Below are 27,987 nucleotides of genomic sequence, written 5' to 3'. Positions count from 1 at the left end.
CAATACATTATGTGGCAATTTTAAGTTAAAACTTGAGCTTGTTTTGTCTAACTATAACTCGAATAATGTCAAAAATTACTATTTTTGGTTTAATTGATATATAATAATATAAAGACTAAAGGTAATATTACACTGGGTAAAAATAACTACCCTATTTGGTTTGATTTATGACACAACTGCATTTAAATATGATGTTGTTACAGAGTCAAAATAATATTCTTCTCTATGGGAATATTTTAAATGTTCATCAATATCAGCAGGCTTTTAAATCTCTCTGGTTCATTCATGCTTGCTCCCATGTACTTTGCTTCATGTGACAGGGGTTTTGGGATGTGGGCTTACAGCTCATTGTTCGCTACAGTCAGCTGTGTCGGTGTATGGTTGACCCTGCTGTGCTCCTGCATGGAGACAGAAAAGAAATCAGCGTCACACTGACGAGGATTGTGGGGAGCGTTATTATCGCTCTTCTGTGCCTTGTTGGCAGTGTGCTCAACGACCCGCGGTCACTGCAGACACAAGACTAATAGCAGGAATACAACAAACACACAAAAAGCTCGAAGGATGTCCGGGATCACTGGAAATTCGGATTGCGAAGAGTGTTTGTCCTCCGCACATGTGGCCAACAGCACGGAGTTACATCTGTACCCCACTGTGGATGAGGACGATGAACTTCTGAGATACATCTGGAGAGAGTATTTGCACCCCAAGCAGTATGAATGGGTTCTTATTGTGGCTTACATTATCGTGTTCTTCATGTCACTCATTGGAAACTCGCTTGGTAAGTTTGATCTTTGATATATTTTAAGTGTGTTCCCCATTGACTACTGCAAAAATAAAATAAAAAAAATCTTAAGTGTCAAAGCAAGTCAACTTTTTGAGATTGTGAATCAGGGTGATTGCCGCAAGGAGAGTGACACTTAACTCCACAACGATGAAACTCTAAAATACCAAGTTTGTCTTTGATGTTCAGTGGTGCGGTGCATCTGCTGATGGAGAAGCATCAAGGAGGATACACAACGCGACTCCAGTGCAGCTCGAAATTTTCACTCATACGGATGTTTTTAAGATACAGATTGTACAAATAATATCACTTATTTCACACTGTGAGCTCACACATATGCAAGAGCACTTTGAAAGATGAAAGCTTTCTAAATTGCATGCACTGATTTACATCCTAAATCACAATATTTTGATTTGTTTAAATATATATTTTAGTGTTCATTGTTACCTTGACAGACATTTTTTCCTCATATGTTCTGTCATTTTGCCCTGTTTTAGTTTTCTGATGTATTTGAGAAAACCTCTGGCTTATTCTCAGGCAACATTAAAAGCAGTGTAGAAAAAAATGCTATGAGCAGGATTCATTCTAGCATTTAACTTAAGAGGGACCCCTAGACATTTTTATTGTCACTGCTTTAAATATATATATATGATACTAATTTCTTGGTAGAATTTGGTTAAAAATTTGGCAAGGATTTAAAGTCAGGGAGTCTACTGAAAGCGCCCAGCTGAGGCTCTTATAGTGTGCTGCAGCATAACTGCAACAAAGAATGACACCACACATGAATAAAGAACAACCTGCTCACTTCACATTTGTGGTGTGATCTATCTTCACCTCAGCTCTCATTGGCTATTTGTGCTGATTTTTCCTCTTTGTCTCATTGCAGGATTCTTCCCTCTTTTATCATCTGAAGCAAATTTTCTTCACTGAAACCATTTTCATTACTACCATCAGTTTTTGGTCACAATTGCTGTCTCAGCAAACTCAAGCAGACCCTGGTAAACAGCTGTGCAGACACTACAACTACAATATGCTGAACAGTGGTTTGTCAGTATCACAACAATTTCCCCAAATTTTATACCACACTCACCAGTTCAATCATTTTTTAACAGAAATATTGTATTCGAAGATTATAACTATGACTGTCATGGTTATGTCACTGACTCTAGAGACTCTTGCAGGTCTGTCTCTGTATTCCTTAGTTGCCATTGTCCACCAGATGCCCTCTGACTTTTCTGTTTTGTGAAGATTGGACTGTGTGGAAGAGGGCTTGTTTTGAGGTGGACTTTTTGAGGGACTTTAAGACTTCTGGCCTTCTGTCATTTGGGCTGCCTTTATTGGTTGGACTGTGCTCATTGTGTTTTTGGTTTCTGTTTACGCTGTGTTTTTCCTGCTGTGTTCATTTAGTCCTCCTTACACCTGCCCTGCATTCATTCTCGTTAGCCCTGTCCTGATCCCAATGTTCTTCCCCAGTCTGCCGTCACCTTCACGCCTGCCCTATATCAGTCTCATCAGCCCTGCCCTGCTCCCAGTATCTTCCCAACCTATCAGCTCCCAGCCTGCCCTTGTGTTGTGCCACCTGTTCCTTGTTGTCTGATTAGTTGAGTTTGTATTTAAGTTCAGTTTTCAGCTCAGTCTTTGTCGAGTTGTCTGTCCTGTCCTGTCCTGTCCTGTCCTGTCCTGTCCTGTCCTGTCCTGTCCTGTCCTGTCCTGTCCTGTCCTGTCCTGTCCTGTCCTGTCCTGTCCTGTCCATCCCATCCCATCCCATCCCATCCCATCCCATCCCAGAAATTAAGAAAGTTTTCTACAGCCTGGCTTCTGGTCTCTGCATTTGGATTCACCTGCTCTGCAATTTTTGACAATGACAACATTTCGTGTGTAGAATTCAGTTTATAATATGAAGCAAATTTTGGATGAGACCTTGCAGCTCAAATAAAACAAAGAATAAATGTTTAATGATTTTACATATTTAATGACCTTTTTGCTCTTTGAATGAATTCATTACTATATAAGTCACAAAAAAAGACAGAGGATAGTGATATTTTGATGAGGAAGTGTAGTTCATTCAATATCTTTTCTTCCTCTTATAACACTCACTCCTCAGCAGTGGTGTGTCTGCAGCAGTTTTAATGAGGGCCAGGAGGATTTATGGGTGATATCAGGTAGCTAGCCACTAGCAGTTCCACTTCCACTTTATTTAACAAGTAAAACATGTTAAATATTGCTGACAACTTGCAAAAATAACCTATTGTGGTGGCCATTTTACCATTATCCAATTTTCAATGCAAAACTGGCTGGATAATGCCTATAATACACTATTCAGAATATATTGTACATAAACTGTTGTATGAACTTGAACAATATCAGGACGTGTATAACATTGAAAACACCATGCAAAGATGAACCAAATACAAACATGTGTTTAACTGGCTGTTACACTGCTACAGTATAGCCCAGTAAAGCTCAATTCAGCAGGTCTTGCAATCCAATAAACATGTACACTGGCAATTACATGGGCATGCACAAGTTGTGATTGCAGTAATCAGACTTTACAATCAATCAACTCTCTAAATCCAGCAGGTTCTCTATTTGGTCCTTAAATCCAAATCGTATCAATACTGCAGACCTGTCCTGTATATTAATATAAGACAGTGTAATGTCCACAAATAAGCAACAAAGACACCAGTTTGTCCTCTTCTGCAGATAAAGATAACCAAAATATACATAACAATATGTCTTACTCACTTAGCAGACCTGAGCCGCAGCTACAGTGATTACTCCATGAACTTAGTTGTCCAGCAGACCAACTCTTCTGTCTAGTTTGGATTTGTTTGTCTAATAAATCCAGGGGCTATTGGGGAAGTCCTGACATGTTTTATCAGGAAGGCCATTAGTTTCGGAGCCAGCACTAGCAAATTAACATTATAATTGTCTCCCTCAGATGAAGAAGCACAGTGGAAACAATTGCAAACAGCACCACACAAGCTTCACCTGCTGATAACAGCAGTTCAGCTGCTGAAAGGAAATCACACTAGAACTTTTTTAAAACTGGACACAGAGATGCCACAGCATTCTAATAAAAGAAACTCTGTTGAGCATGATTAATGTTTCATAAAACCATTTGACAATCATATCGTAGATTTAACAGCAAGGTGTGAGGAAACCATGAGGTTGACTTTTTAGTTCTTTATTGAATTATCTCAACAACTATTAGATGAATTGCTGTGAAATTTGGTTATCAAATTTATGGTCCCCTGAAGATGAATTACTTTGATAACTTTGAACTCCTGACTCTTCATCTAGTCTAAAATTTCATTTTGTCCAGTACTTTGGATTACGTCCACCTGCAAAACTCACAACTTTCCCATCAGCTTCGCCTTCTTTGTAGACACAGCCTTAGTCTTGTTTACTGGAAGACACAAAGTTGATTCCACTTTGTTTAAGGGCTTTGATACATGTTCTTCCTTCTTTAAAGCCACTATAATCAATATATTTATATTAACAGTGAATCAAATGACATGTATGTGAAAGTGGTCACTCATAGTGACAATCTCACAGAGAATTATTACCTGACTGCAGTTCCCCTCACCTCTACAAGAGCGTTTTAGTCTCTTTCAGTTAACTGTTTTGGTTTTCTGGCCTGCAACTTGATTAAGGCTAATTTTTACTGCTCTTATCAGTATTGTTGCCAGACTCTGAAAGCTGCTGTTTTCAGCGCAGAAACTTTAATAAATCTGCTGTGCACTAGTTACTTAACACTAGACAAAGTTAGTGACTAGCTGGTGATCACAGTGGGGCATTTAGCAGGTAATGAGCCAGATATTTCCCTCAGGAGAAAGTGGAGACCAAAACAGAGCTAAAAGTAGAGTGAATATTGGATTTATAATACCAGTCAAACTTTTGGACTCACTTTCTCATTCAAGGGAACAGGAAGGTGTGTCCAAACTCTTGACTGGTACTGTATATTCATCAAGTGGCCAGAAACATAACTCCACATGAAAGATAATGTTGCTCCGTATCTGCTGGATGTGTGCAGTAAATAGGCAATTGCTTTCATTTTTTTGTGACAAGTTGATATATCACAAATAAAGTAGATGAATATAATCACAAATTAGCAAAAAAATGACAAGCAACCAAAAACAAAACAAAATACTGTAGAGGGAATAAGAGCATTTGTTTTGCAACCCCCCAAACCCCTTCTTATATCCCTCCCTTTGGCTCCCTCCCACCCCACCCACCATGGACCTTATGTACATGGAGAACACTTATATTAAGGATTTTATTGTAGTAATTGCTTCTTTCCAGTGTGAAATATTTTCTGCTTTTGTCTGGTGTATGTTGGCAGCCCAGTGTTCCATGCTTGCTATGTCTATGAAGTCAAGAAGCCATCTTTGTATATTGACAGAATGAGGAGCTTTCCATCTAAGATCTATTAATCACTTGGCAGCTTTACGACCAGCTAGCCAAAGACGTCTCTGCTTAACTCAGAGTTCCAAGTTGGAGCTGTCATTAAGTAACAGGACTTCTGGCAGGTAAGGAACTGTATTGAACAATATGCTTGATAGCATCTCTGAAACCCTCTTCAAGGACTTTGCAACCCTTGGGCACTCCCACACCATATTTAAAAATGGCAACTGCTTTCTAACAAGTTCACCATATTTACTTTATAAGATAATACCATGTCAGTGTTGTACTTCCAGCTCGTTTCTGCCTCCTCCAAGTCACAACACTAACAAGCCGATTACCTCTGTGTTAAGATGGCAGGGGGCATCAGGGGGTGGCCTAATCAGATGCCAGTGTGGGACTTCCACTGAGTCCCACTCAGTCTTGGCTGAGAGGCATGGGCATCGTAGCAAAAGCCCCCACTGGAGGTAACGATTTGTTATGTCTTTGAAGTAAGTTCACAAAACTGTTGCTGTGGTAGCCTCCCACAGACCACAACACACCAACCAAGAGTCTGAAGTTGATAAATGGGCCAATTATACGCTAGATTGTGATGCATGAATTACTTAATAGTTCAAGTGTTCAAAATCAGACAATAGACTTCAGGTCCTTGTTTGTTTCTGTGTATGCCAACTTCTCTTTTGTCAAGCTAATACATCTTGTGTTGTCTTGAAATCCAAAAGCATGTTAAAAATAATAACTAACTAATTCAGTAAACTTGACTGATATATTAGGAGGCTGTCATTTTTAAGTTTTTTTTTTTTAATGATTTTTTAAATGATTTTTTTAATGATTAGTGATTTTTAGTGATTAGGAGCTTTTGTTATGTGCTTGTCTTAGTGACTGTAAAAGTGCTAAAATATCTGATATTAAACATCACTTTGAACAGAAAGTCCTAAAGATGCAACCTAGCAACTCTAAGCAGCAAGCTTTGACGTAACATCAGTTTATCAAAGTGAGCATCTGGCTTAACTAAACCTAACACGTTTCTGGATAACCGGTCTGACAAGACTTATTATCAACTTTTCCAATTCAGCTATGATCACGTTCACATGAAACACATGTAGTTTGTAACAGCCAATCACACATAACATCAACATATCAAGAAATGAAGGGAGCATCTATATGAGATGAAACAACTGATTCCTTAGGGGAAATTAGCTTGATAAAGTGACAAAACATAATCAAATTAGCACAAAAGTATAATCTAAAAAGAATCATAAGTGCTAATAAAAAGGTAAGTGGAAATATGTGTGTAAATATTTCCACTTGATAATGGCATTTTAAAAATGTTAAGTACCCTTGAATGAAAATGGGAAATAAATTTATTAGTCTGCAGTTGTGTCCTTATGAAGAAAACTATTATGAATTATGCTGGTCTACTGTATTTAACCAAAATGTTGAGTGAATAAGTTACTGTAAACTATTTGTTATTGAACAGATGTCTTTATTCCTTTTTAAATTAAAGGACGGATCACTGTCTGTCATTACGGCAGGCATGAATACTCTTTATCTATATAATTATCATAACAATTGAGTCTATAAAATCAGTTTTATTCACAGCACATTGAGCCCTGAAGCATTTGTCATTTAGATGTGATGCAGTAGTTTTTGTCCATTATGGGATTCTATATGGAAGGTGAAAGAGGTTAATTTTCCCTCACAATTTACTGGTGAGCAAGTTTTTTTTTTTTTTTTTTAAATGTTTTGTAGTAAACCTGAACAATATTTGTCTATTTGCCCTCATTTGGTTGCCCTCATCATTTGGTTTGCCAACTCTCTTGGGGTCTTTTGGCTTGCTAGATGTTTATTTTTCTTCAGCAGCCACTCATTTACGTCATCTTTTCACCATTTGCATTGGGCAGGTAGCTTACGTCAGTTAGCTCAGAGTTTGAGTTGCTAACTGATGTAAGCTACAACAACCTTAGCAACCAAGGCTACGGAACGAATGGCCGTTTATGGGCATGCCCAACAATCTTATGTCAACTTCTTGGCAGGATAGAGAAAAATGTTGCAGACCAAGGGTTAAGAGCAGGCTGAAGCCCTGGCTTTTGACTTGCAAGGAGCATTTCTACATGTGTTAACCTCAAATTGTGGAACTTTGACCATGTTTAACATAGATATCCACCATCATAATGGTACATAAATAACCATTGGTGCCTGGTTATGTTTTAAAATGGGGGAACAAACTTGGAAAGATACATAATTGGCAGGGGGTCTGTTGCCCTCCCCCAGAAAAAAACATTATATTACATTTAAAACAAATTTCCTGCATTTCCACATGACCTAACCTCTTGGATTAAATCAAGAAACAGCCATCTGCACTAGTCTAGATTAGTCAGATTGAGGGAGCTGTGAAAACCAAGAATACATCAAGAACAGTATATAATTTCGTAGATCAGGAGGGATAGAAAATGATTATTAGAAGAATGGCTATTTCATATTTACAGCGCAAGAGGAGAATGAGAAATGCTGTGCTGCTGCCAGAGGAGACTGAGATTACTCTCAGCAGCATACATGGGAAGGTATTATATTATAATAGATTTGTGTATATTACTTTCTCTCCCCCTAATGGTCTGAGTAACTTGCTACTGCACTGTGCTGCTTTGTCTTGTCATTTTGTGTGCTGTCAGTGTCCTCCTTTTGTGCCGCGACATAATCAGTTATGAATTTGTTTTTCATTTCATGAGAAAATGGACATGTGGTGTGAGAATGTGTGAAAGGTGTCAGTTGCACGAGTCTCACAGTCAATGCGTTAGAGTTGGCAGCCTTGTTAATAGCCACGTTACATGAATTTGAGCTGAATTTGATTTGGCTTCTTCGTGAATGTCCCATCTCAACAGCTGAATCTTGTCCGATCAGAGAGCTAACATTAGGTAGGTTATCTAACATTGACTTGCACATTGGTTTGGCATGTCAGCGACAGTACAGTCCTACTTTTAGCTAATTTAAAGTTTGGCAGGTTCATCCAACATACACCAGCCTTTTCATTTCCTATGTTCTATTTTCAGTCAATGATTGCCATTAAGCTAAATGGCATGTTTCTCACCTTTGTAAACAGTGTGGACTCCTGTGTGGACTCCTGTGTGGATTGACAGACCGTGATTGAAAGCCAAAACATGCTGTGGCAAACAATCAGCAACAGGTTTGGCTGAATCAACTCAAAGGGTGTTCCAAAAATGTGTGATTTGTTTATGACTTGTTTTTGTCAGTTGTTGAAAATAGTAAAATGATCATTGCCAAAGGCTACTTAAATATAATCACCTGATTGTGGAGACTGTGATAAGTTTTTAAAAAGACAAAACCTAACTTTGATCTCCCTAAATGAACAATGGGGATGCATTTGCTCCACGTGCTCCATTGCTCAGGTGCCTATGTAAATAACAGAAAACCAAAAAAAGCATAATAAGTCCTCTTTAATGGCATTTTAATTGAAAATTATTCAGAAATTTACACAATCAACATGTTTAACTGTTTATCTAATTATCCACGTCCTCATGAGATGCATCAAGCCAGCTAGAGATAGCAAGAGTGGAAGATTTTTTATTTCTAAATAATATGAATTGTCTGTTCTTTAGAAAAACAAGACTAGGAAAAGGTCAGCTGCAGTGTGGACAGATCCTTTGGGTAATACAGGACAGCCTCAGAGTTTGTTTACACTGAGATTTGGTAAGATATAAGTCAAAATTCCCAAGAGCCTGAAAATGATGGCCCTGGATTGAAAGACAGGAATCAGACAAACATTACACCAATAACTTGTGATAACAATATTTTGATCTCACAGAGATCCTTGTAAGGCTTTGTCAAATAAAAAAAGTTTTGACAAAGTCAGATATAAGTGAGCTCAAATTTTTGATGTAGTCCCTGTAAAAGGTTTTGGGGCATGCACTCGTGTTAATTATAACAGCAAATTTTGATTTACAAAATTTGTTTTACAAATAAAACCAAGTCACAATAAAAGAATAAATAAATAAAAGTTCTTTAGTGTCACTTTTGTACCTAGACGCACTTAAAAGCTGTTAAAATGTTCTGCTGGGATGCACCAGCTTTATTTCCACTCAATGGCCCATCCTTGTCATAAGAGGTCTTCTGTATCTGTGAGGTTGAATAAGTGGAGAAAAAAATTAAGTTCTGATTTTTCTCTCTATCTCACCCACTCCCCTCCCCTTTCCAACTCATACACATTCACACACAGCTTCGTCTCTATACTACATTTCTGCTCCTTTCTCCTGTCATATGTCATTGAGTAACAGTGTCATTAACATGAACATCAAGTTTAACATTAAATTTTTTTGACACTTTAGTGTGGTACTGAAAGATCAATGTAAACATTTCTTCAGACGTGAATTCTGTGTGTTAAATATTTGTTTCAATTTGAGGACAGTGAAACTTTACACTTATTGGGGTCATTTCTATTAGGCTACAAGTTCAAGGAAAACACACCAGCTCAGGTTAGCTGGTAGAATAATGTTAGCTTGAAGAAAAAAAAAACATTTAAGTGTGCTTACCTTTGCATGAATTTTGAGATGACCTGTCTGCAAAAGTCGCTTCAAGTTCAAGTAGTTTACAAAGGGTCTTGTTTTCCTTGACATTAAATGTGAAATTTATCCATACGTTTGATGCCTTCCCAACTCGTTTCTCCCTCACATTTTCATCTCGTTTTTATTAGTTAACAAAAGTGTCAGTAGATTTTGTCATAGCTTTTGTCATCATAAATTAGTTTTATTTAGTTATTGTCTCATTTTCATCAGTGAAATCATTGACAAAAACTATGACAAAAATTATTTGTCACTGAAATTACCACTGGTGTGCGCACTCTTTGCTCTTCTTGTTCTACCACTTATGAAATGGCTTAGAGGTTGTAATTTTCCACAGTGGTTTGATATGTTTTGAAATAGGACGCCGGGGCAGGGCTTAACTTTGAGAGACATTTGATTAAAGAGGTCATCAGGCAGGACAAAGACTAGTCATTGAGATCAATCAGCTCCTCCATCAGCCGCTGTTATGTTGGAGGTAGAGGACAAAAAAGACAAGGTGTTTTTTTTATCCCAGACCTCAGCCCGGTCTGAGCCTTTGGCAGCAGTGACAGCAGTTGTTGGTAATGTTTTCACAAATGGAAACTAAGATGTCCACTTCAGACTCCAACCAAAAAATGTTTTGGAGTTCTTATACAGAAAAGAACATTTTCCTTGACTACACTGTAATGTTTCTTATTTCAAAGGGATAAAAACATATAAAGTTTGGAATTTCATGCTAGCTAGGCTAGCTACTTTATTGTACTTTATTGCCACGTTCTCTCAGCCTCCCGGTACTTCCTGTATCAACATGCTATATCCAGATGTTATACTACCACCTACAGGTTACACATATGTAAACACTTATCAATAAAGTTAAGTCTTCATTTAGCTCTTATAGAAGGCATAAATGTGATTTGAAAAATGGAAAAGAGTGGTTTTGGAGTCGACTGCACAAACAGCCTCAGGAAGAATTCTGGAAGAAGTTGTGATAGACTGCTGCAGGCTAAAGCAGGGGAAGAAACATGAGGCGATTCTTTCCAATGATCTGTGTAACCTTAACTAACCCAGCATGAATAAAACATGTAATTAAAGCAAACTTTTACAAACCTGTCTACAGGCAACCACAATGTCCTTTGAAGTCCTCATGATTTTGACCAAGCTTTATGCCTTCAGGTTTTGTGCCGGTATTCAGTTTCAGAGATTAAGTCCAAAACATTCAGAATAAAAGTGTCATCTCCACAAATGTTAACTTATTAAAAACTTATATTTGTCAGAAAAACTGTTTTGACATAATATTTTTTTAATTAAAAATCAAAGGTGAGTTTGAACACTGTTCTGATATATTGGTAATATATTATAGTATATCAGTATATATTACTGTAGTCATTGTTTGTTGGCCAATTATTCATCTGTAGTTTTGTTTGTACGCTATTATTCTGAAGGCCAGAGACACATACCAGAAAGTTTTATTGTTGCCAGGGGAATTAATCTATTCATTACTTTGCTGATCTCAAGTTACACATGTATGTCATCAAACCCCATTTCTGGCCATATTTCAATGTCCAAATTCAGGTATTGCACCTCTCCTCATTCCCAGCTGCAATATTAAGTTTGGCCACTTTACAGGGGTGAGGAGTTGGTTGGTATCAAATATAAAAGTGATGTCAGAGTGCACTTTCTAGTATGCATAATGGAGTGGCATTCATTTGTAACTGGGTGTGAATGAGGAATAGAATTAGTTCACTGAAGTTACTGAAGTCCTGCTTGCGTTAGCTGGTTGACATGAAAATGCTTCATAATGCTTAACAATAATCACTATCACTAATCACTAACAATCACTCACTCATTCATCAGCTGTTTGGATACCAGCTGACTGGTAATGTTCAGACATATTCATAGAGGTGTACAGAGCAACCATTATAGTTAATAACACTTCATACTATGACTTGCAGCTCCCTCCACCAGCCAGAGGTCCTCCTATTGTGTTGACGCTTTTGGTGTTGATTTAATGAAAATGTAGAGCTCTATTTTGGTGTCAGTACATGGTGCAGAAGGCAGCTTTGCACTGGCGAATGGGCATTATTCTTGAGAGCACTGCTGTACTTGCAGTATACATATCCATACACCTCTCTAAAATTACTCAAACCTCTTTATTCATGTTTTGCTCATCTTTCTACTCTATGCTTTTGGGCCGTATGGCCCCAACAATTAACAGTCACCCGCTGTTTTGTTGCACTTTTAATTAATTTCATGGCCAGGTTTGCTGCCTGGCTGCAAAATGCCCAAAAGTGCTTTGGCACATCTCCAAACAACAAAATTAATTTTGCATTTTGTCAAATATAATTAGATTTTAAAAAATTAAATAATTTCTGAAATAAAGAAAATACGACACAATAGTATTCATATTTGAAACTCTGCATTCCAGGACAGTAAAAGGTTTATAGAGGTTGAAAGTAGCACTTGTGATTAGACATGATTATATAATTATTGGTTAATATAATACATACACCCCATATCCAAGAGTGCCACAGGTGTGTTTGTTAAAGGGGGAATAATTCTCCAGTAGTAGATTTTTTGAGAACAGCAAATCTAAGACTGTGTAGTCTTTTGCTACAAATGATCAATTTCTTGATGCAGGTTTCTGACTAAAATGCCTGACTTCTCCTCATATCTTTTGTCCAAATGAGCACATTGTTAGGAAGAATGATAGCTGGCTACATTTAAGGGCTGACACATGATCTAGATTGATCATGTAATAGCAGGTGTGTAGTGCAAAGTGTAATTAGCTGTGGGATGCAGGGCATTGATGTCATTGCAGACATTACAGTAGATGTAACGAATAATATTAATGATGGCTCATTTTTATGTATAGTTTTACAGGGACAATGCACAATGAAGAAGAACACTGTAAATGTGCCAGTGTTAGCCAAAAGGTTAGTTTTCATATCTCATCCCTTGGCAAGATGTCAAATTACCCATTAAAACAAAAATCATAAAAGGAGAAAGCAGGAAAAAACATTTATGTTTGCCTCAGTCATCCCAGTAAACCAGCAATAATGGTGCATTGGCACACATAAATGGAAAGCAACTTTTAGTCACACCTGTGTTTGACAAAGTATTGCTATATGAATTATAAATCTTAATGTCACTGATGACATTATAATAATCCAAGCAAGGATGAAAAACAGTAATAATAATAATAATAATAATAATAATAATAATAATAATAATAATAAACTTTATTTATATAGCGCTTTTCAAAACACAGAAAGTGTTTTACAATAAAAACGGAACACATTATAAAATACAAAGAGAACAGGAAGGGACATAGGGCAATGAGAGGTTGATAACTTGGGGTAAGGCCTCTCTGGGCTTTGTAAGTAATCAATAAAATTTTGAAATCAATTGGAAGAGCAACGGGTAGCCAGTGTAGGGAAGCCAGGATCAGTGAAATGTGATCATGTTTCCTTGTCCCAGTTAGAATCCTGGAAGAGTTTTGGATGATCTGGAGGCAGGTGAGGGATTTTTTTTACTGATGCCAGAGAGCAAGGACTTACAGTAGTCCAATCGACTGGTAATGAAGGTGTGGATAACAGTTTCCAGATTTTTGGCAGAAAGAAATGGTCTAATCTTTGAAATGTTTCTGAGATGAAGAAAGCAGGATTGAACCATCAATATAACATATCTGTCTAAGCTGAGGTTGATATTTTGGTATGCACTATCTTGTCCTATGATCAATATTTCTGTCTTATCAGCATTTAGCTGCAAGAAATTTTGTGTTATCCACTTATGGACATTATGAAGGCAGTTCTGCAGATTGACAGTGTTCTGATAGTTTGCAGACTCATGGCTTAGATAGATCTGAGTATCGTCTGCGTAAAAATGCAAACTGATATGCCTACTTATGGCTTAAATGTAAATGGAAAAGAGGATTGGACCAAGCACCGAACTTTGGGGCACCCCACAGTGCACAACTATTGCAGCTGACCTGTAGTCAGTGATACCAACAAAGAAATGCTTGTCTTTTATGTAGTACCTGAACCACTGCATAGCAGTGCCACTGATACCCACCCAGGTTTCAAGACGGTCCAAAAGGATATCATGGTCAGTGGTTTTGAAGGTTGCGCTTGGACCCAGAACAAGAATGGATTGATGGCCAACATCAGCTGACAGCAAAAAGCCATTTATGACCTTATGAAGAGCAGTTTCAATACTATGTTTTTTTCTAAAAAAAAAAAAAAAAAAAAAAAAGTTTTCATGAATAAAGGCTTGCAGTTGATCTGCTACTACCTTTTCTAAAACCTTAAAATGGGAACTTAGAAATTAGTCTGTCACAGCCCAGCTCCTCAGCTGCAGCAAAAAAGGGAAACCAGGCGAATTTACTACTGTGGACAAGCATATTTATTTACAAATAATGAATGAAAAACAGAAGAAACATGGAAGTCACTAATCAGTGGTGTAAGCATGTATGGTTGTGTGTATGTGTGTCAGTAAACAAAAGCAAAACAGCCGCACTGCGGTGGGAGAGGAAGAGAGGAGAGCAAGCTCCGTGGAATATATACAAGAAACCACATCTGGGCCTGGTGTGGCTCATGAAGCAGATGATGACCCTCCGCCCTGCCCCAGATCCTGCAAAACAAAGAAAAACCAGCAAAACGAACCAAAAGAACACAGGAACATCTAATGGAGCGGAGAGGTCGTCACAAGTCAAAATTGTTAAGATCAGAGGAATCAAGAGACTGCTTTTTAAAAAGTGGTTGGACAAGAGCAGCTTTAAAAAAAAAATCAGGAACGGAACCTGTTGACAGAGAGCAGGTTCGAATTTGCAGAATAGAGGGGCTTACTGTGCTTAAAACTTCCTTTAGAAATTTTATAGGAAGAATATCTAAAGGACAAGTTGAAGGTTTCACTTTCTTTACCATATCAGTCAGTGTTGAAAATGAGCAGAGGGAAACTGCACAGGGTTTTTCAACAGAGACAGGGGGATTTGGGGGAGAAATATGCAACTTCTAATTGAGATCTGAGTAAAGAAGGAAAGAAACTCGTTGCACTTCTCATCCGAAATCAGGCCCAGGGGAGGATCAGTGACATGACTCACAATGTTGAACAGCATTCATGGATTGGACTGGTTGTTCTCAAATGATCAAATAGCCTAATTAATTCAAACAAGTCAGACAAGTTGTGTTTAAGACATGATTATATTGTGCATTGTAAAACATTCTCAGACTTAGAGTGCTTATAAAATATGCAAAACCAGATAATTTCACTTGACTGTATCATGTCTTTCATGTCTTTGATGTTGTATGTAGTTACATTCAGAGTCTAGACTGTTCATCTTTCTTACATAATCCACTGCATGTCTATCACACCTGCGTTTTAAAGTGACAATATCAATATAAGACAATATCACCCTACTGTGCTTCAAGGCTTGAGGAAAAAAGTATGAAACCGATTAAATCTGACAGCAGTCAGTCAACACTAGTAAATCCAGAGGAGCAAACTAAAGAACCACAAAAAATATTTGCATATTCATATGTTCCAAATTTTTCAGTGAGGTAGAAGTAGATACAATTTTAAACCATAACAGACACATGACAGTATTTTTATGTCTTAAAACATCTTTAAAGCCCCCCTCCACTCAAAAATGTGTTTTCACATTCATTTTCTGAAAGTGGAAAGTTTCTCTGTGCTCACAGAAAATCTGAGTGTAAGGTGTGTACCTACGAGCATGATTTGTGACATCACAACTAGTTTGGAGCCAATCGTGGTCCAGCATTCAATCTACACAAGTGTAATGTGGAAACTTCAATCCTCCAGTGCACATAAACTGAACTGAATTTTAGTGACATAGTAGACATCTTGTGTACAGTAGCTAAACTTTTGAGATGGATTTTTTTTATGGAGAATGAGATGTGATTTTAAGAATTTTAAGTAATTGAACTTTGTTGTAGAAAAAACATATTAGACATGCATTATTATTCAAAGTAGAGAATTTTATAAATATAATAAATATGTCTATTGGGGATCTTTAAGCATTTGAATAGAAGCTGTATAATTTACAGCTTGTGCTATACTAGTAGCCTGCTAACCAGGCTAGCTCTCGCAGTTTATGCCTACAAGCCTACACATGCAATTTTCTGTCCCACCTGCTCTTTGTCTCACCTCAGTAGACTCTGAGTGCACTATAACATAATTTATAATAAAAAATGTATTAAATGACAGTTTGCAATGTGAAGGTTGTAGTGATTGTTGTGGATATTTTGAACGATGGTCTGCTGTGGAGAAAGGCGCACACAAGACTTTTGATGTCTTAAAGCTGAAAATGTATGTCTAAATGTAAAAAGCACTTAGCCAAGTGGAGAACCAAAAACAGTAAACACCAGAGTGTTTTGGTCAGATGCTGTCTCTTTCCATTCTGCCCTCTGAAGGTCTGAGTCCTAGTCTTTATCAGCCTACAATATGAAGAATTAGTCTGATTGGTTCACTAGTTTCTAAACAAGGGACTGCACTTCACCCACGACCGTTCAAGTAACGTTGCATGTAATTTCAGCAGTTTTGGTTTGAGCGTCTGACTGTGTCATCCACCTATCTGTGTTGTTTAGGGAAGCCTCCTCTGACCTTGGTAACCATGGAAATGCTGATATACCCTCTATCAGAGAGGTATCTGCCTTCCCCAAGATATCACAGACAAGGAGAAGATATCTTAATCTCTAATTAAGAATTACAGTGTGACCTCAAAGCCAAGCTTGACCCAATGTAACCCAATTTGTAACCTCTAAAGATGGAAAATTCCAAAACAATGATGAACCTACAGAGAATTATCATCTGACTCTGCAGCTTTATGGAGTTTCATAGCCCACTTCAGCTCATTGTTAAGCTGTCCGGCTGCAACTTTACTGTTTTGGTTCAATCTCACTGCTCTCATAGTGTCGTACACTACACTACCTGCTCAGCACTAAACAGCAAACAGATAGTTAGAAATTAGCTGGCGAAAATTGTGGAGCATTTGTCAACTAAAGAGCCAGATATGTCCCTTAAAAGTTGGTAAAGACCAAAAACAGAGCTAAAAGAGAGTGAATATTGGACTTACAGTACATTTATCATGTGAACAGACATACGACTCCAAATGAATAATAATGTTGCTCCATAACTGCTGAATGTGTAAATAGGCAACTGTTTAATAACAAGTTCATCATATCAGCTTGAAGGGTGATGATATGTCAATGTGTTCACAACTTGAGCACAACAAGAGCAGAGGTCTAATTGACAGCAGCGCTCTAAAACCCAACTGGCACAGTGCCAGTTTGATTCGGGTGGGCACGCTTTCCACTTCATTTCAAATAGGCACACAAAACAGCACAAGCTCCTTACGCAGACTTGAATCAATGGCTTGTGTTGCAAGTAAACAAAATACCACGTGTCCCACAGCATTGTAAAAAATCAGCACTATTAAACACATGGCTGAATATAATTGGAAATGTGCTGTTCTGTCTCTGCCAACACTTCAGTAAGGTCAATCGAGATCAATAGAAAGTGTATGACAATATTTAGGTTAGCAACAGAAAAAAGACTTGGTGATAAGATTCTAATGATGTGAAAAATGCTCATTAAGCTTAGATCTATGTGAAGATAGGAGGTAGGACAGGATCCCCTGGAGTCTAGATGCTGGTGCAGTAAAGCCAGCAACTAGTCGATGGAAAGTCTCCGTTGAATCTCTCTGGACATCCTGCAGGTCGTTGTGTTGCGGTGGTTGTGGGGAGGTGGAAGGACAGAATGACAGTAATTAAATATAATTGTAATTAAATCATTATCATTAAACATCTCTGGCATCCAAGGACTGATTGGCTTGAGAATTGAGAATGTAAGGACTTTGACAGTGTTGGATAACAGGAGTGATGGAGAAGATTAGCATTTATTGAACAAAGCTTCATTTAAAACTGTAAAACAATGAAATTAAAGCTTATCACAGCATCTCGACTACCGGCTGAGATTCAACGTCGTACCTGCTGCCTCATGTGCCGCCTGCACTACATAGAAGAAGGTCTTCCTTTTCGTTGCTGCAACATAAATGTCATGTCAACACAGATAAATGGAGCCTAGACCCTGGAGACAGTTGCGTACGTGTGCAGGGTCTTTAGGATAGGCTATAAGATGTGGGGAGAGTGTTATATTATCTGAAGTATATTTGTCATGCAGCATACAGGCACAAGAGTGGCAGAGAAAAATTTAAGTAAAGGAGGGCTATCGGGTGTCCTTCTCTTGTCTCTGTCTTGTACACTGGAACACCTGAGACCTACTCCGGTCTCTGTCCTCTGCCTTATTTAAACCCTCAGACTGCCTGTCTACTGGTGGTTCTCAATCACACCGGTGTCAGGAGATGCTTCTTCAGTGAACATTAACTATCTATATCCAAACCACCTACAGTCAAATACTTTATTTTTATCTGCTAAAAACATGTCTGAAAGTAAAAATTACAACACATGCAAGAGGGAGAGTAATCCTCAGAGGAGCAGTTCTTTGCCTGCACCTGCACCTGGTTCAGTTCATCATTTACTCTGTTAGAAATAAATCAGGAGGCAGGTGGTCGTACACATATGAGAAATGAGTTTTGTAGACATTTCTAACCCAGTGTTTATTTAAAAATAAGGACGAGTCAAAAGTTGGGACAAAAACTTGATTTATAGTTAAAAACTTGGCTGGAATGTAAATTGAAAAAGTAATTAGCGATGTATTAGTTATGAGTGCTCTCTAGAGAGTGCATCATTTTTCACAAGCTAGCTTAAATTCTAATTCTGAGCCACACGATTTACTCCACTAATAAGTCAATTTCAATGAAACCTCTTGACTATGACTGTGTGATCTGAACTCGCACTTCATCATTTTCACCACTTAGTGTATCTTTCATGGTTGAAATTGCATCTCTGCTACTACACATACATAAGCATACATATTGTTGAGAGTGGGCATACTTTACATACCCACCATCCTAAATTCTCTCTGTCATATTGTTCATTCATATTGCATAACAAGTGAGGCCATGTGGGAATGCAAGTTCATGCATAATTCCAGAGGCAACATCTGTTTCCCAACTCCATACTAAGACTATACATTATGTACTAATCCTCGCAGTAAGTTGTTCTTGTAATGTATGTTCCAGATCAGCAATTACTTTGGCATATACAATATTATCATAACAAGTAGATATTATTGGCAAAACTGTGAAAATAAGACCAAAGTCTTAATGAACCAGAATTTTCCAAATTCAGTCAAATTTCTTCACTTTCCCAGTTTGAATGAGCACATTCTCGGTTAGTATAACTACTATGAAACAGGGAAACTGTTAACATTTATCTCTGTTCAGTTGTTCATTATCTGACCATAGAAAATGTAATTAGCAACAGACAGAATATATGTGATGTGTCAATGAGTGTGGAAAAATTGCCTTATCTAACTTTGACGCTACAAACACAGTAATCAGTAATGTTCCTTCAATAATTAAATTAATAATTATTAAATTTTGATTCAAACACTGTGATTGACAATATGCCTTCAAGACAGCAGTGATTAACATTAAATACCCTGCAGCTAATGTGATAAATATTGTATATTGTGCATCTTTTTTTTCAGTTTGTTTTGCAGTGTGGAAAAACCGCCACATGCGTACTGTGACCAACTACTTCATAGTGAATCTCTCCTTTGCTGATGTCTTGGTCACCATCATCTGCCTGCCTGCGAGTCTTGTGGTAGACATCACAGAGACATGGTTCTTTGGAAAAACTCTTTGCAAAGTTGTGCCTTATCTGCAGGTAAGAGATCAACTCTGACATCTGTGTTTCATACAGGATATTAGAAATCTTGATTTGATCCAAACTACTTCACTCTTAAAAGCTTTTTTAATACAGACCAAGACCTGTGTTTCTATTATTTTTACATTTTCTTCACTCTGTATTGATGAATATAAAAAATATGTATTTCATATCCCATGAAATGGGCACAATGTGAGACCCTTTATGTTATCCCATGGTGGTGTAATGCCTTAGGCAAGTCTTTTGCTTTCTCCATTTTCAAAATTCTATTGCAGCATCATCCCCACCATGCGAATACATCTGTCAAAGGAAAATCATCCCTTTTTTGATATCACACTGTCGGCCACATGGACAGCAGTATTGAGAGAGTGAACCAAAATCTGTACAAATCCTATATCCTGCACACTAAACCAATCCAACTATATTCTATGCACATATCAAAGTGAATTTCATCTCCACCATGGCACAACGTGTGGTCCTGAATAACTGTGATGTACAAGGCAAGTTCTGTGTGGATGTGGTGTTAAACCAAGAGATTCCTGTAAATTCGTGAATTAGTCAATCCAGACATGAACAAAAAAATATGTGAATTGTTCTGCCATGCTGACCCCTAGCTCACCACACACATCACACCTCATGGCAGTGATTCAGCAGTGTAGTTGCTGCTGTATTGTAATTGCTGCTGCGACAGTATTTCTAAGAGCTACTTCCCTTTGCTTTTGTAAATCCAACAAGATCTTTTTCTACCAAACTAATTCCCACTTGGGTATTACTTCAATGCTCCCTGTATAGTGTGTAGCATTTTGCCACAGGCCTCAGGAGGGATCATCCCCAAAGAACCAAAATGGTGCCTCTGTAATATTACTGTGTATGCATCTGCAATACAGTATGTTGTAAATCCAATGACATGACTGATGCCTGAAAAGGATTGTTTGTGGAAACTGTGTTATGAATGAACAAGAAGTTACTGAAACAGCAGCAACACAAACTGAGTCCTCGGTTTGTAGTTGCAAGAGAGATTGGCTTAAAGCAGCACAAGAAAAAGATACTGTATATTGGAAACCCTAAATGAAAGCATACAGCTGCTACCTTAGCTAGTATTGAAGGTCTGTAATGCCTTTAATGAGTTATCTGTAGGGTGCAACTAAAGCCACAAAGAACTCATCATTTTTGAAAAAGGGCCTATATACTATATATACACATTATATCTATGAGATTGTTTTGTCAACTTCTGTTTCCAAGGTCAGGAATGTACTTTTAATCTCAAAATTGGAATTTGAACAAATTTATTTTCTTCATGTATTCATTTCTTATGTAGCGATTTCTGTACCTTTTCCTATAGGTATTGCCCTGTGTTCGTAAACTTAATTCCCTAATTTGATTTAGTTAAGCCCTTATTCCTGTCTTTTAGAGTGTATTTTAATATTAATAATTAATAACTACTTCTTCCCTTACTTTTGTGGCTTTCTTAGTTATGTTTATATTTAACAAGAATCACAGAATACTATCTAATTAACTCAAAATGTATTAACTAAAGTGGAAAAAAGACATTTCAAATGAAAATAATACACACACTAAAATAACAGTAACCCAAGGAGGTAGCAGTCTATTGACCCTTCACAAAAATAAACAGTTTATACTCACACAAATAAATTTTATATGTGTCCCTTTAACCTTCTTGAGTTATAGTATTGTATCTCTTAATGTACTTTTTGCTCTCTAAATACCATAATGCAATGCCAAAGGTAGAAAAAATTGACTTGAATGAATTCTTATGGTACCCTTTAACTGGCACTTAATCTTGTGGGCCCACACACACTCTCACCCTCACACTCACACAAGCCGGCAACCCAAAAATTACTGGAAATTAAATAAAACAAACCCCCGTTGCAGGCCCGGACGATACTGGGGAACGTGATGGCCAAAAACAGATGAAGCCGTTTCACTCTTAACGAGCAGAAAATAAAGCCCAGTACTCACAATAGCAGCGTTAGTCTCCGAGTCCTGATGTTACACAATCAAGCATGGTGGAATAAACTGGCGGGAAGGTGGCTGACCGTGGCGAGCCGAGGCGGACAGGAGCGGCCCGACAATTGGAGTCCTCTGTCTCCCTCGTCGCCAGAGGGGCTACCAGGCTTTATCCTGGTCACCTGGAGCGCTATCTGGGCTGTCCCAGCGCTTTTGGAGCAGTTAAAAGCCCTTTCTGAGCAATTCAATCACTTTTGAAGCAGTTCAAAGCACTAGCCGAATAGTCCAATCACTTTATGGGCAGTTCAGAGGAGTCCCTTGTAGGCAGCTAGCTAGGCTAACTAGCTGCAAAGGCTAACTCACAACATTGGCTAATGTGTCGACGTTTTACTTCACTACTCACAGTACACACATACGACGTTCGCTGGTTTACAGTCTTTTGCTCTAATTTCTACAGCACTATAACTTACAAACATACTTTGGAACGTTACTCTTGTAATTACATCTCTTCTCGTGTTTTTCTCTGCTTTGCTTTCTTGTAACTGTTCTCGCTCTCTCCGTGTTTTTTCCCGACTCACCACATACTTGCTAGCTCCCGCCCCTCAGCCAATCACAATACAGGGAACAAGACATGACTCATAAACAACCAATCACATATAATAAAACTAAACAAGGTACGTTGTACTCTATTTACACTACATCCATGAGGCTCACCCAGTATGCTGCAAACAAGCTACCCTATATGGCAAAATATATTGTTTATAATGAATTGAAGATGTAAATACTAACCAAAACATATTCGCTCTGAACAGAATTTATAAGAAACTAGTGGTAGCCAAGAAATTCAGTAATAATGGTATTTTAATGTCAGATAAAAGTACCCTCGGCTACACTTATGAAAAAAAGGTTAGGGATTTTTTTTTAAACAGGTGCAATATTACAAAAAGGTGTCTTATTAATACTTGAATGAAGTGCAGCATCTTTTCATTTTTGCAATTGCAGTTAAAAAAGTCACATCTTCTTGACAGTAGTTTAAGGAAGTTGTTGCAACAAACATTTGATGAAATGTTATTGAAGCTATAATCAGGCCTTCAAATAAGTGTCGTTTGTGGGAACTGGAAAGAAATGTCCTTAAACTGACATTCTTTCCCAATGTGGCATCCTTCTCTTTTGTGGGAGAAAATTACCATCTGCCAGCAAATCCTGCTATCCACAAAAACCTGTAACCAATTTCAGTTGTATACAGCAATGCCTGACATCCTAGATTTGTCCTATTGTCAATAAACTCCATGAAAATACCAAAACCAACAATGGTTTGGTCTGTCTCTTTATACTTTCCGCTTTGCTGCCCTGTCTGTGGCAATTAGCCCCAAGCCCATTAAAAACAGACAATTACAACATAATTACATTTTTTTAAAGGCTTAATAACTTCATGTCGTTATTTCAAACCTTATTCAAACAGGAGTAAATAGTGCAGTTGTCTGGGACTATTTTCAGCTGTGGATTAATACATATTTGTTGGTGAGTATTTACTCCAGCAGGACTGTATGTGGGATTGGCTCAAAATAAATGACAGTGCCCATATTTTAATGAGTGCTATTGTGTGGCATTGATGTGTTTTAATAGGTGAGGTGACACTGAGAAATATGATATATCAGGCTTTTGCTACACAGACAATTCTCAGTAGGATCAATTCATTGTTGATTTTGGTCTTTTCATGGGATTTGTTGACAATATAAAGATGCAATGAAGTGTCTTGATTGTCCTATCTTAAAATTGTTACTGACGCCCTGCAGTTCGCCTACCAGGTGATCCACTCTGTACTGTATATGATGTGAACAAGACAGGTTTCCCTGTGGTTTCTGTCTGTATCACATTCATCGTAATCAGCATTTAACATCATCATCCCGGAATATTTCAAGGTTATCATACAAAGCTGAGCATAGCTGTCAATATACTATTGAATTTCTGTCAGGCAGAAGACAATTATGTGGGGATTTGTCCCCTTCTGCCTACAGGGCAAATCAACAAAATGAGTCAGCAAAGGTGATTTAGTGTACTACTGGCATCCTTAAGCTAAACATTTCAAAGTGATGGAGCTGAGCATTCATTTTCCCACAGGAAATTAACCCCCAGGTTTATCTCCCACGTAAAATTGCAAAAATTAGCAACACCCTGAAAATGGCTTGAGAGGATCTCCAACACAGGAAGTGCATAAACATGCCACATCTAATGTTGGTCCAATTTCACAAATCGATAGTTGAAATCTCACCTCATCTGGTACGGCCTGGCCTTCCCCATTGTCTCCTTGAGGGCAAGGCAGGTGTGTAATTCAGATAAAGGTGAGAGTAGATTGCACTCCATCAAAGAGATGAGGAAGAAGATTGTTGTTGACCCCTTGCACTATCAGACTAACTGAACCCTGCTAATCTGCACTCACTCATCTGTGACGTTACTGTGCTGGTGGATCATTTGATTACCATTAGACCATCGCTCTTATACACTGGATTAAGAGGTTCAATCCTATTATTGTGAAAGTGTTTGCACCCATTGTGTTTTGGTGAATACAAGTGATTGCTAATCTGATTCACCCTGGAAATTAAAAATGGATGAAATCAGCCATCATGGTGCTTTATTCACCACCACATTGTTTACGCTGATGCCACTAGTCAGGGCCAGTTTAAACATAATTTACTGTTATACTGCAAAATTTATCAAGGATGCAATTCAGACTATTTAATACTGAATATGTTTTGTCTGATGGAGCTTGTTCTTATTTTTTTCACAAAATGAAAAGGAGGTTGCATTTCAGATCCTTCATCTCTACCACAGAAAGCAAAGTGATTTAATATTCTAAGTAACAATGCATGGATTTAATTCTTGGTAACCCTTTTTTAAAACACTTAAGTGGAAACTATTGTCTGTGGTTGCTGCAATTACTTTTGTAGCCTGTGCTTGTGTTTGACAAAATAAAAGGATGCTCAAACTGCTTGATATAAGAGGTTATAGTTAAGTAGAAAGACTGTTGGCTGAGGACTTGCTTTAGAGCCATGTAATGTCTCAGAGATTTAAAAAGAAGAAGAAAAAAACCTCAGCAAGAACACATTTTGAAAATTCAAAAGGCAGCAGAACATTTCATGTGTGCTATTTGTCAAGCATGAATGAAATGAGAAGCTGTCAGATCCATGTTCTGGATTCTGACTAGTAGTGAAAGTAATGAAAATACCTTTCCCAGAATATTGTTTCTATCTAACTGGTGTTTATTTTATCTATTTTTTTCAGACCATTTCCGTTTCCGTATCAGTCCTAACACTGAGTTGCATTGCCCAAGACCGATGGTATGCTATCTGCCACCCACTGATGTTCAAGAGCACAGCCAAGAGGGCTCGCAAGAGTATTGTTGTCATCTGGGTTGTGTCGTGCATCATCATGATCCCTCAGGCTATTGTGATGGAGTGCAGCAGCCTGCTGCCTGAACTCACAAACAAGACAAGCCTGTTTACAGTGTGTGATGAACATTGGGGAGGTTAGTTTTCACCAATCCCACTCACACACATGAAAACATTGTACAAAATATTTTGTATACTGCCAGATGCATGGGTTAAACTGAGACCAGATGACTAACCAAAGGACAAAAAGGACAACTTACAGTTACATTTGCTGGGCTTCTTTTTAAAAAGACAGGTCAGGGTTTCTCCTTGATCAAAGACCTCAAAAGAGGAGAACCTTGCAAAGAAAAAAAAGCTTTTCAACCACTCACCTTCATTAAGTTACAGGCAGACTATCAATTTTATACCTTTGAAACATTGATTGCTTACTTTTATTGACACATGAAGATGAGAGTCAATGAAAAAAATAACTATCAATTGAAATGTCTCCGATGTCAGATATAGCATATATATTCTTTGTAGGCTTACTGTATTAAAGGTCCAACATTTTGGGAAATACACACTCACTTTCTTGTTGAGTTATATTTTCTATATTTTTCTTACTGTCAACAAATCACATGTGCAGAGACAAATCAGCAATGAACTGATCAGACTTACAAGTATTGTGTGTGTATCAAAAGCCTGCTGTAGACCTCCTTTATTCTCCAAAAACGATTAAAAACATGTCCGTGAGTCACACTGTTGCACTGGGTGACATGTTCCTTCGCCTGGAACAACAGAGTCTGGGCATGTTCATTTGTTTAGAAACAGCTCCAAAGACTAACAACAGTGTTGACACTTTCAGTCTCCGAAGAGTAGTTTCATGTATGGCAGACACCACAATAAATGTGTGGGAACATGGGTCTGTTTACAGTGCTTCACTAGCTTGTTGTGCTACATATCACAACCTCTTTGTACTATATTGTACATTGTAAATAACTTTAGTATTAAGTCAAGAGTTAGTGATATGTTGCACAACAAGCTTGCCTCTGCCTTACATGGAACTACTCTCCAGAGACTGAAAACGTGATCTCTGTTATTAGTCTTTGGAACTTGCTTTTATTGGACAGTTGATAGTAGAATAGAAGAGCATTTGCTACAATGTATGACTATTCCTTAAAAAAAACAAACATTTTTTTTCCTTATTTCCAGCAGTTTTCAGTCAAATTGCCTGTTGTATGTCCCTTTGTGTGAAATCATGATTATGTTCTTTCCACAGCTGAGATCTACCCCAAGGTGTATCACATCTGTTTCTTCATTGTCACATACTTTGCACCATTATGTCTCATGGTCCTGGCATACATTCAGATATGCCACAAGCTGTGGTGTCAACAGGTATGTACAATATTCTAGCCTTTTACATCAGCTCTTAAAATGCCAGACTCAAACATAAATAAACTGATCTTCCTCTGGCAAGCTTACACTGTCTGATGTATGCAAATATTTTTTTAATAGATTCCTGGAAGCACATCAGTTTTGCAGAAGAAGTGGAGATCCATTAAGTGCTCAGGTCGGACTCCAGGGCTGGGAGAGTCTGTTAGGGTCAGGACCAGCACTGTTTGTGCTGAGATCAAACAGGTCCGAGCCCGGCGCAAGACAGCTCGCATGCTGATGGTGGTGCTCTTTGTTTTTGCTCTGTGCTACCTGCCCATCAGCGTGCTCAATGTCATGAAAAGGTAGTAATCTCTCATGCTCTGCTGCCGTGAGGACCATAAGCCACTCAAATAGAGAGAGATAAATAAGAGACTGTGATAAACTGTAATATTTTTCATTCTGAAGTCACCTTGGTACTTTTGTGTTTTATACTGACTGCTTGTGTAATGTTGAAATCATGCACAAAGTGAATGAATCTCATACTGATACCATGCCATACTTTTACCTGCAGAGTCTTTGGGGCTTTCAAGAGGACAAATGACAGAGAGACAGTGTATGCATGGTTTACTTTCTCACACTGGCTCATATATGCCAACAGTGCAGCAAATCCCATCATCTACAATTTCCTCAGTGGTAAGTTTGTAACCTGTCTAATCCCTTTAGACCAGTTTTATGAGGCCATTACTGCCCTCTGATGGACAGTTTGGCAACAACAATAAAACTCACTGCTTTAAATCTTTCTTCTAGTTCTGCATTCACAAATATCAATCTGAGACAATGTTGAATTTGTCACAAACATTTCTTACATGAAAATTGTCACATGGCCCTGAAAATGATCCATGACATACACATCTCAGCTATTAGTCATAATGTACTGTGCTGAAAAGCAACAAAACATTATGTATTTATGATGCTGAATACAGTCAACTAAATCTTCTTCAACATTTGTTACTAATAAATCTGAAAGTCATAATGACTAGAGGACTGAAAAAATGCTTTTTTTGATCCAAAGTGTGTAAAATGTTCAAACTGAAGGTTTCCTGTGTGGATTTGATTTCTCTCTCTCTTTTCCCAGGGAAGTTCCGCGAGGAGTTCAAAGCAGCCTTTTCTTGCCATTGTTATTGTCAAGGCCAAAATCGGACAAAGAGAATAAGGACCAGAACAAACACAGAGAGCCGAAACCCCCTGTCAACTCAATTTAACAACATAGACAATGTGTCACGTATATCAGATCAGATAGTGTAGTCTAATAATCCAGGTGAGGAGTTATGATGACTAATCCATGCAACAAAGGACACAGTCATCATTAATGTGGAAATCCAAATGTGAAAACCTGATTATAAAAACAAGCATCTGAATAGAAAAGAATGATTGTTGGTATGTTTAGTAAGTTTCACAGGACCCTTTATTGAGATCTTTAGAAAACTGAACAGTTTTCTGAGGACCCTTTGACTTCTTTGACATGATCACAGGCACAGTAGGACTCTCGGATGTATAGTATGTAATAAGTCATACAAATGCTACATGTACTTTATGATGAAGATTATGTGAAATGATTTAATTTCACATGGATATTTTTATTGTATTGTACTGTAAATGTACTATTTTGAATGCATAATTTTATTTTCGCTTCAGTATTTCAGATTATGATTGATTAATTTACTGTTAAA

The 27,987-nt window shown here is 37.8% G+C and overlaps 1 protein-coding gene and 1 long non-coding RNA gene across 3 annotated transcripts; one reads left to right on the top strand and one right to left on the bottom strand.

Annotated features, from left to right (window-relative positions):
* Positions 1–27,987, top strand: hcrtr2 (hypocretin (orexin) receptor 2). The gene is made up of 7 exons (XM_067609924.1): positions 1–778; positions 19,369–19,547; positions 24,798–25,041; positions 26,163–26,278; positions 26,399–26,619; positions 26,829–26,950; positions 27,393–27,987. The coding sequence occupies exons 1-7, from the start codon at positions 562–564 to the stop codon at positions 27,560–27,562; spliced, it is 1,269 nt and encodes a 422-aa protein (XP_067466025.1). The 5' UTR covers positions 1–561; the 3' UTR covers positions 27,563–27,987.
* LOC137196930 (uncharacterized) lies at positions 13,980–22,078 on the bottom strand. Of its 2 annotated transcripts, XR_010931338.1 has the most exons (3): positions 21,528–22,078; positions 17,745–17,798; positions 13,980–17,467 (listed from the first exon to the last, which is right to left on the bottom strand). It is a non-coding gene; the product is annotated as an uncharacterized lncRNA (long non-coding RNA). The 2 variants fall into 2 exon arrangements; XR_010931337.1 differs by having other exon boundaries at positions 13,980–17,798.

This window comes from Thunnus thynnus, chromosome 14, assembly GCF_963924715.1.
Source record: "Thunnus thynnus chromosome 14, fThuThy2.1, whole genome shotgun sequence".
NCBI classification, from domain to species: Eukaryota; Metazoa; Chordata; class Actinopteri; order Scombriformes; family Scombridae; genus Thunnus; species Thunnus thynnus.
This window is presented reverse-complemented; position numbering and strand designations above follow the sequence as displayed.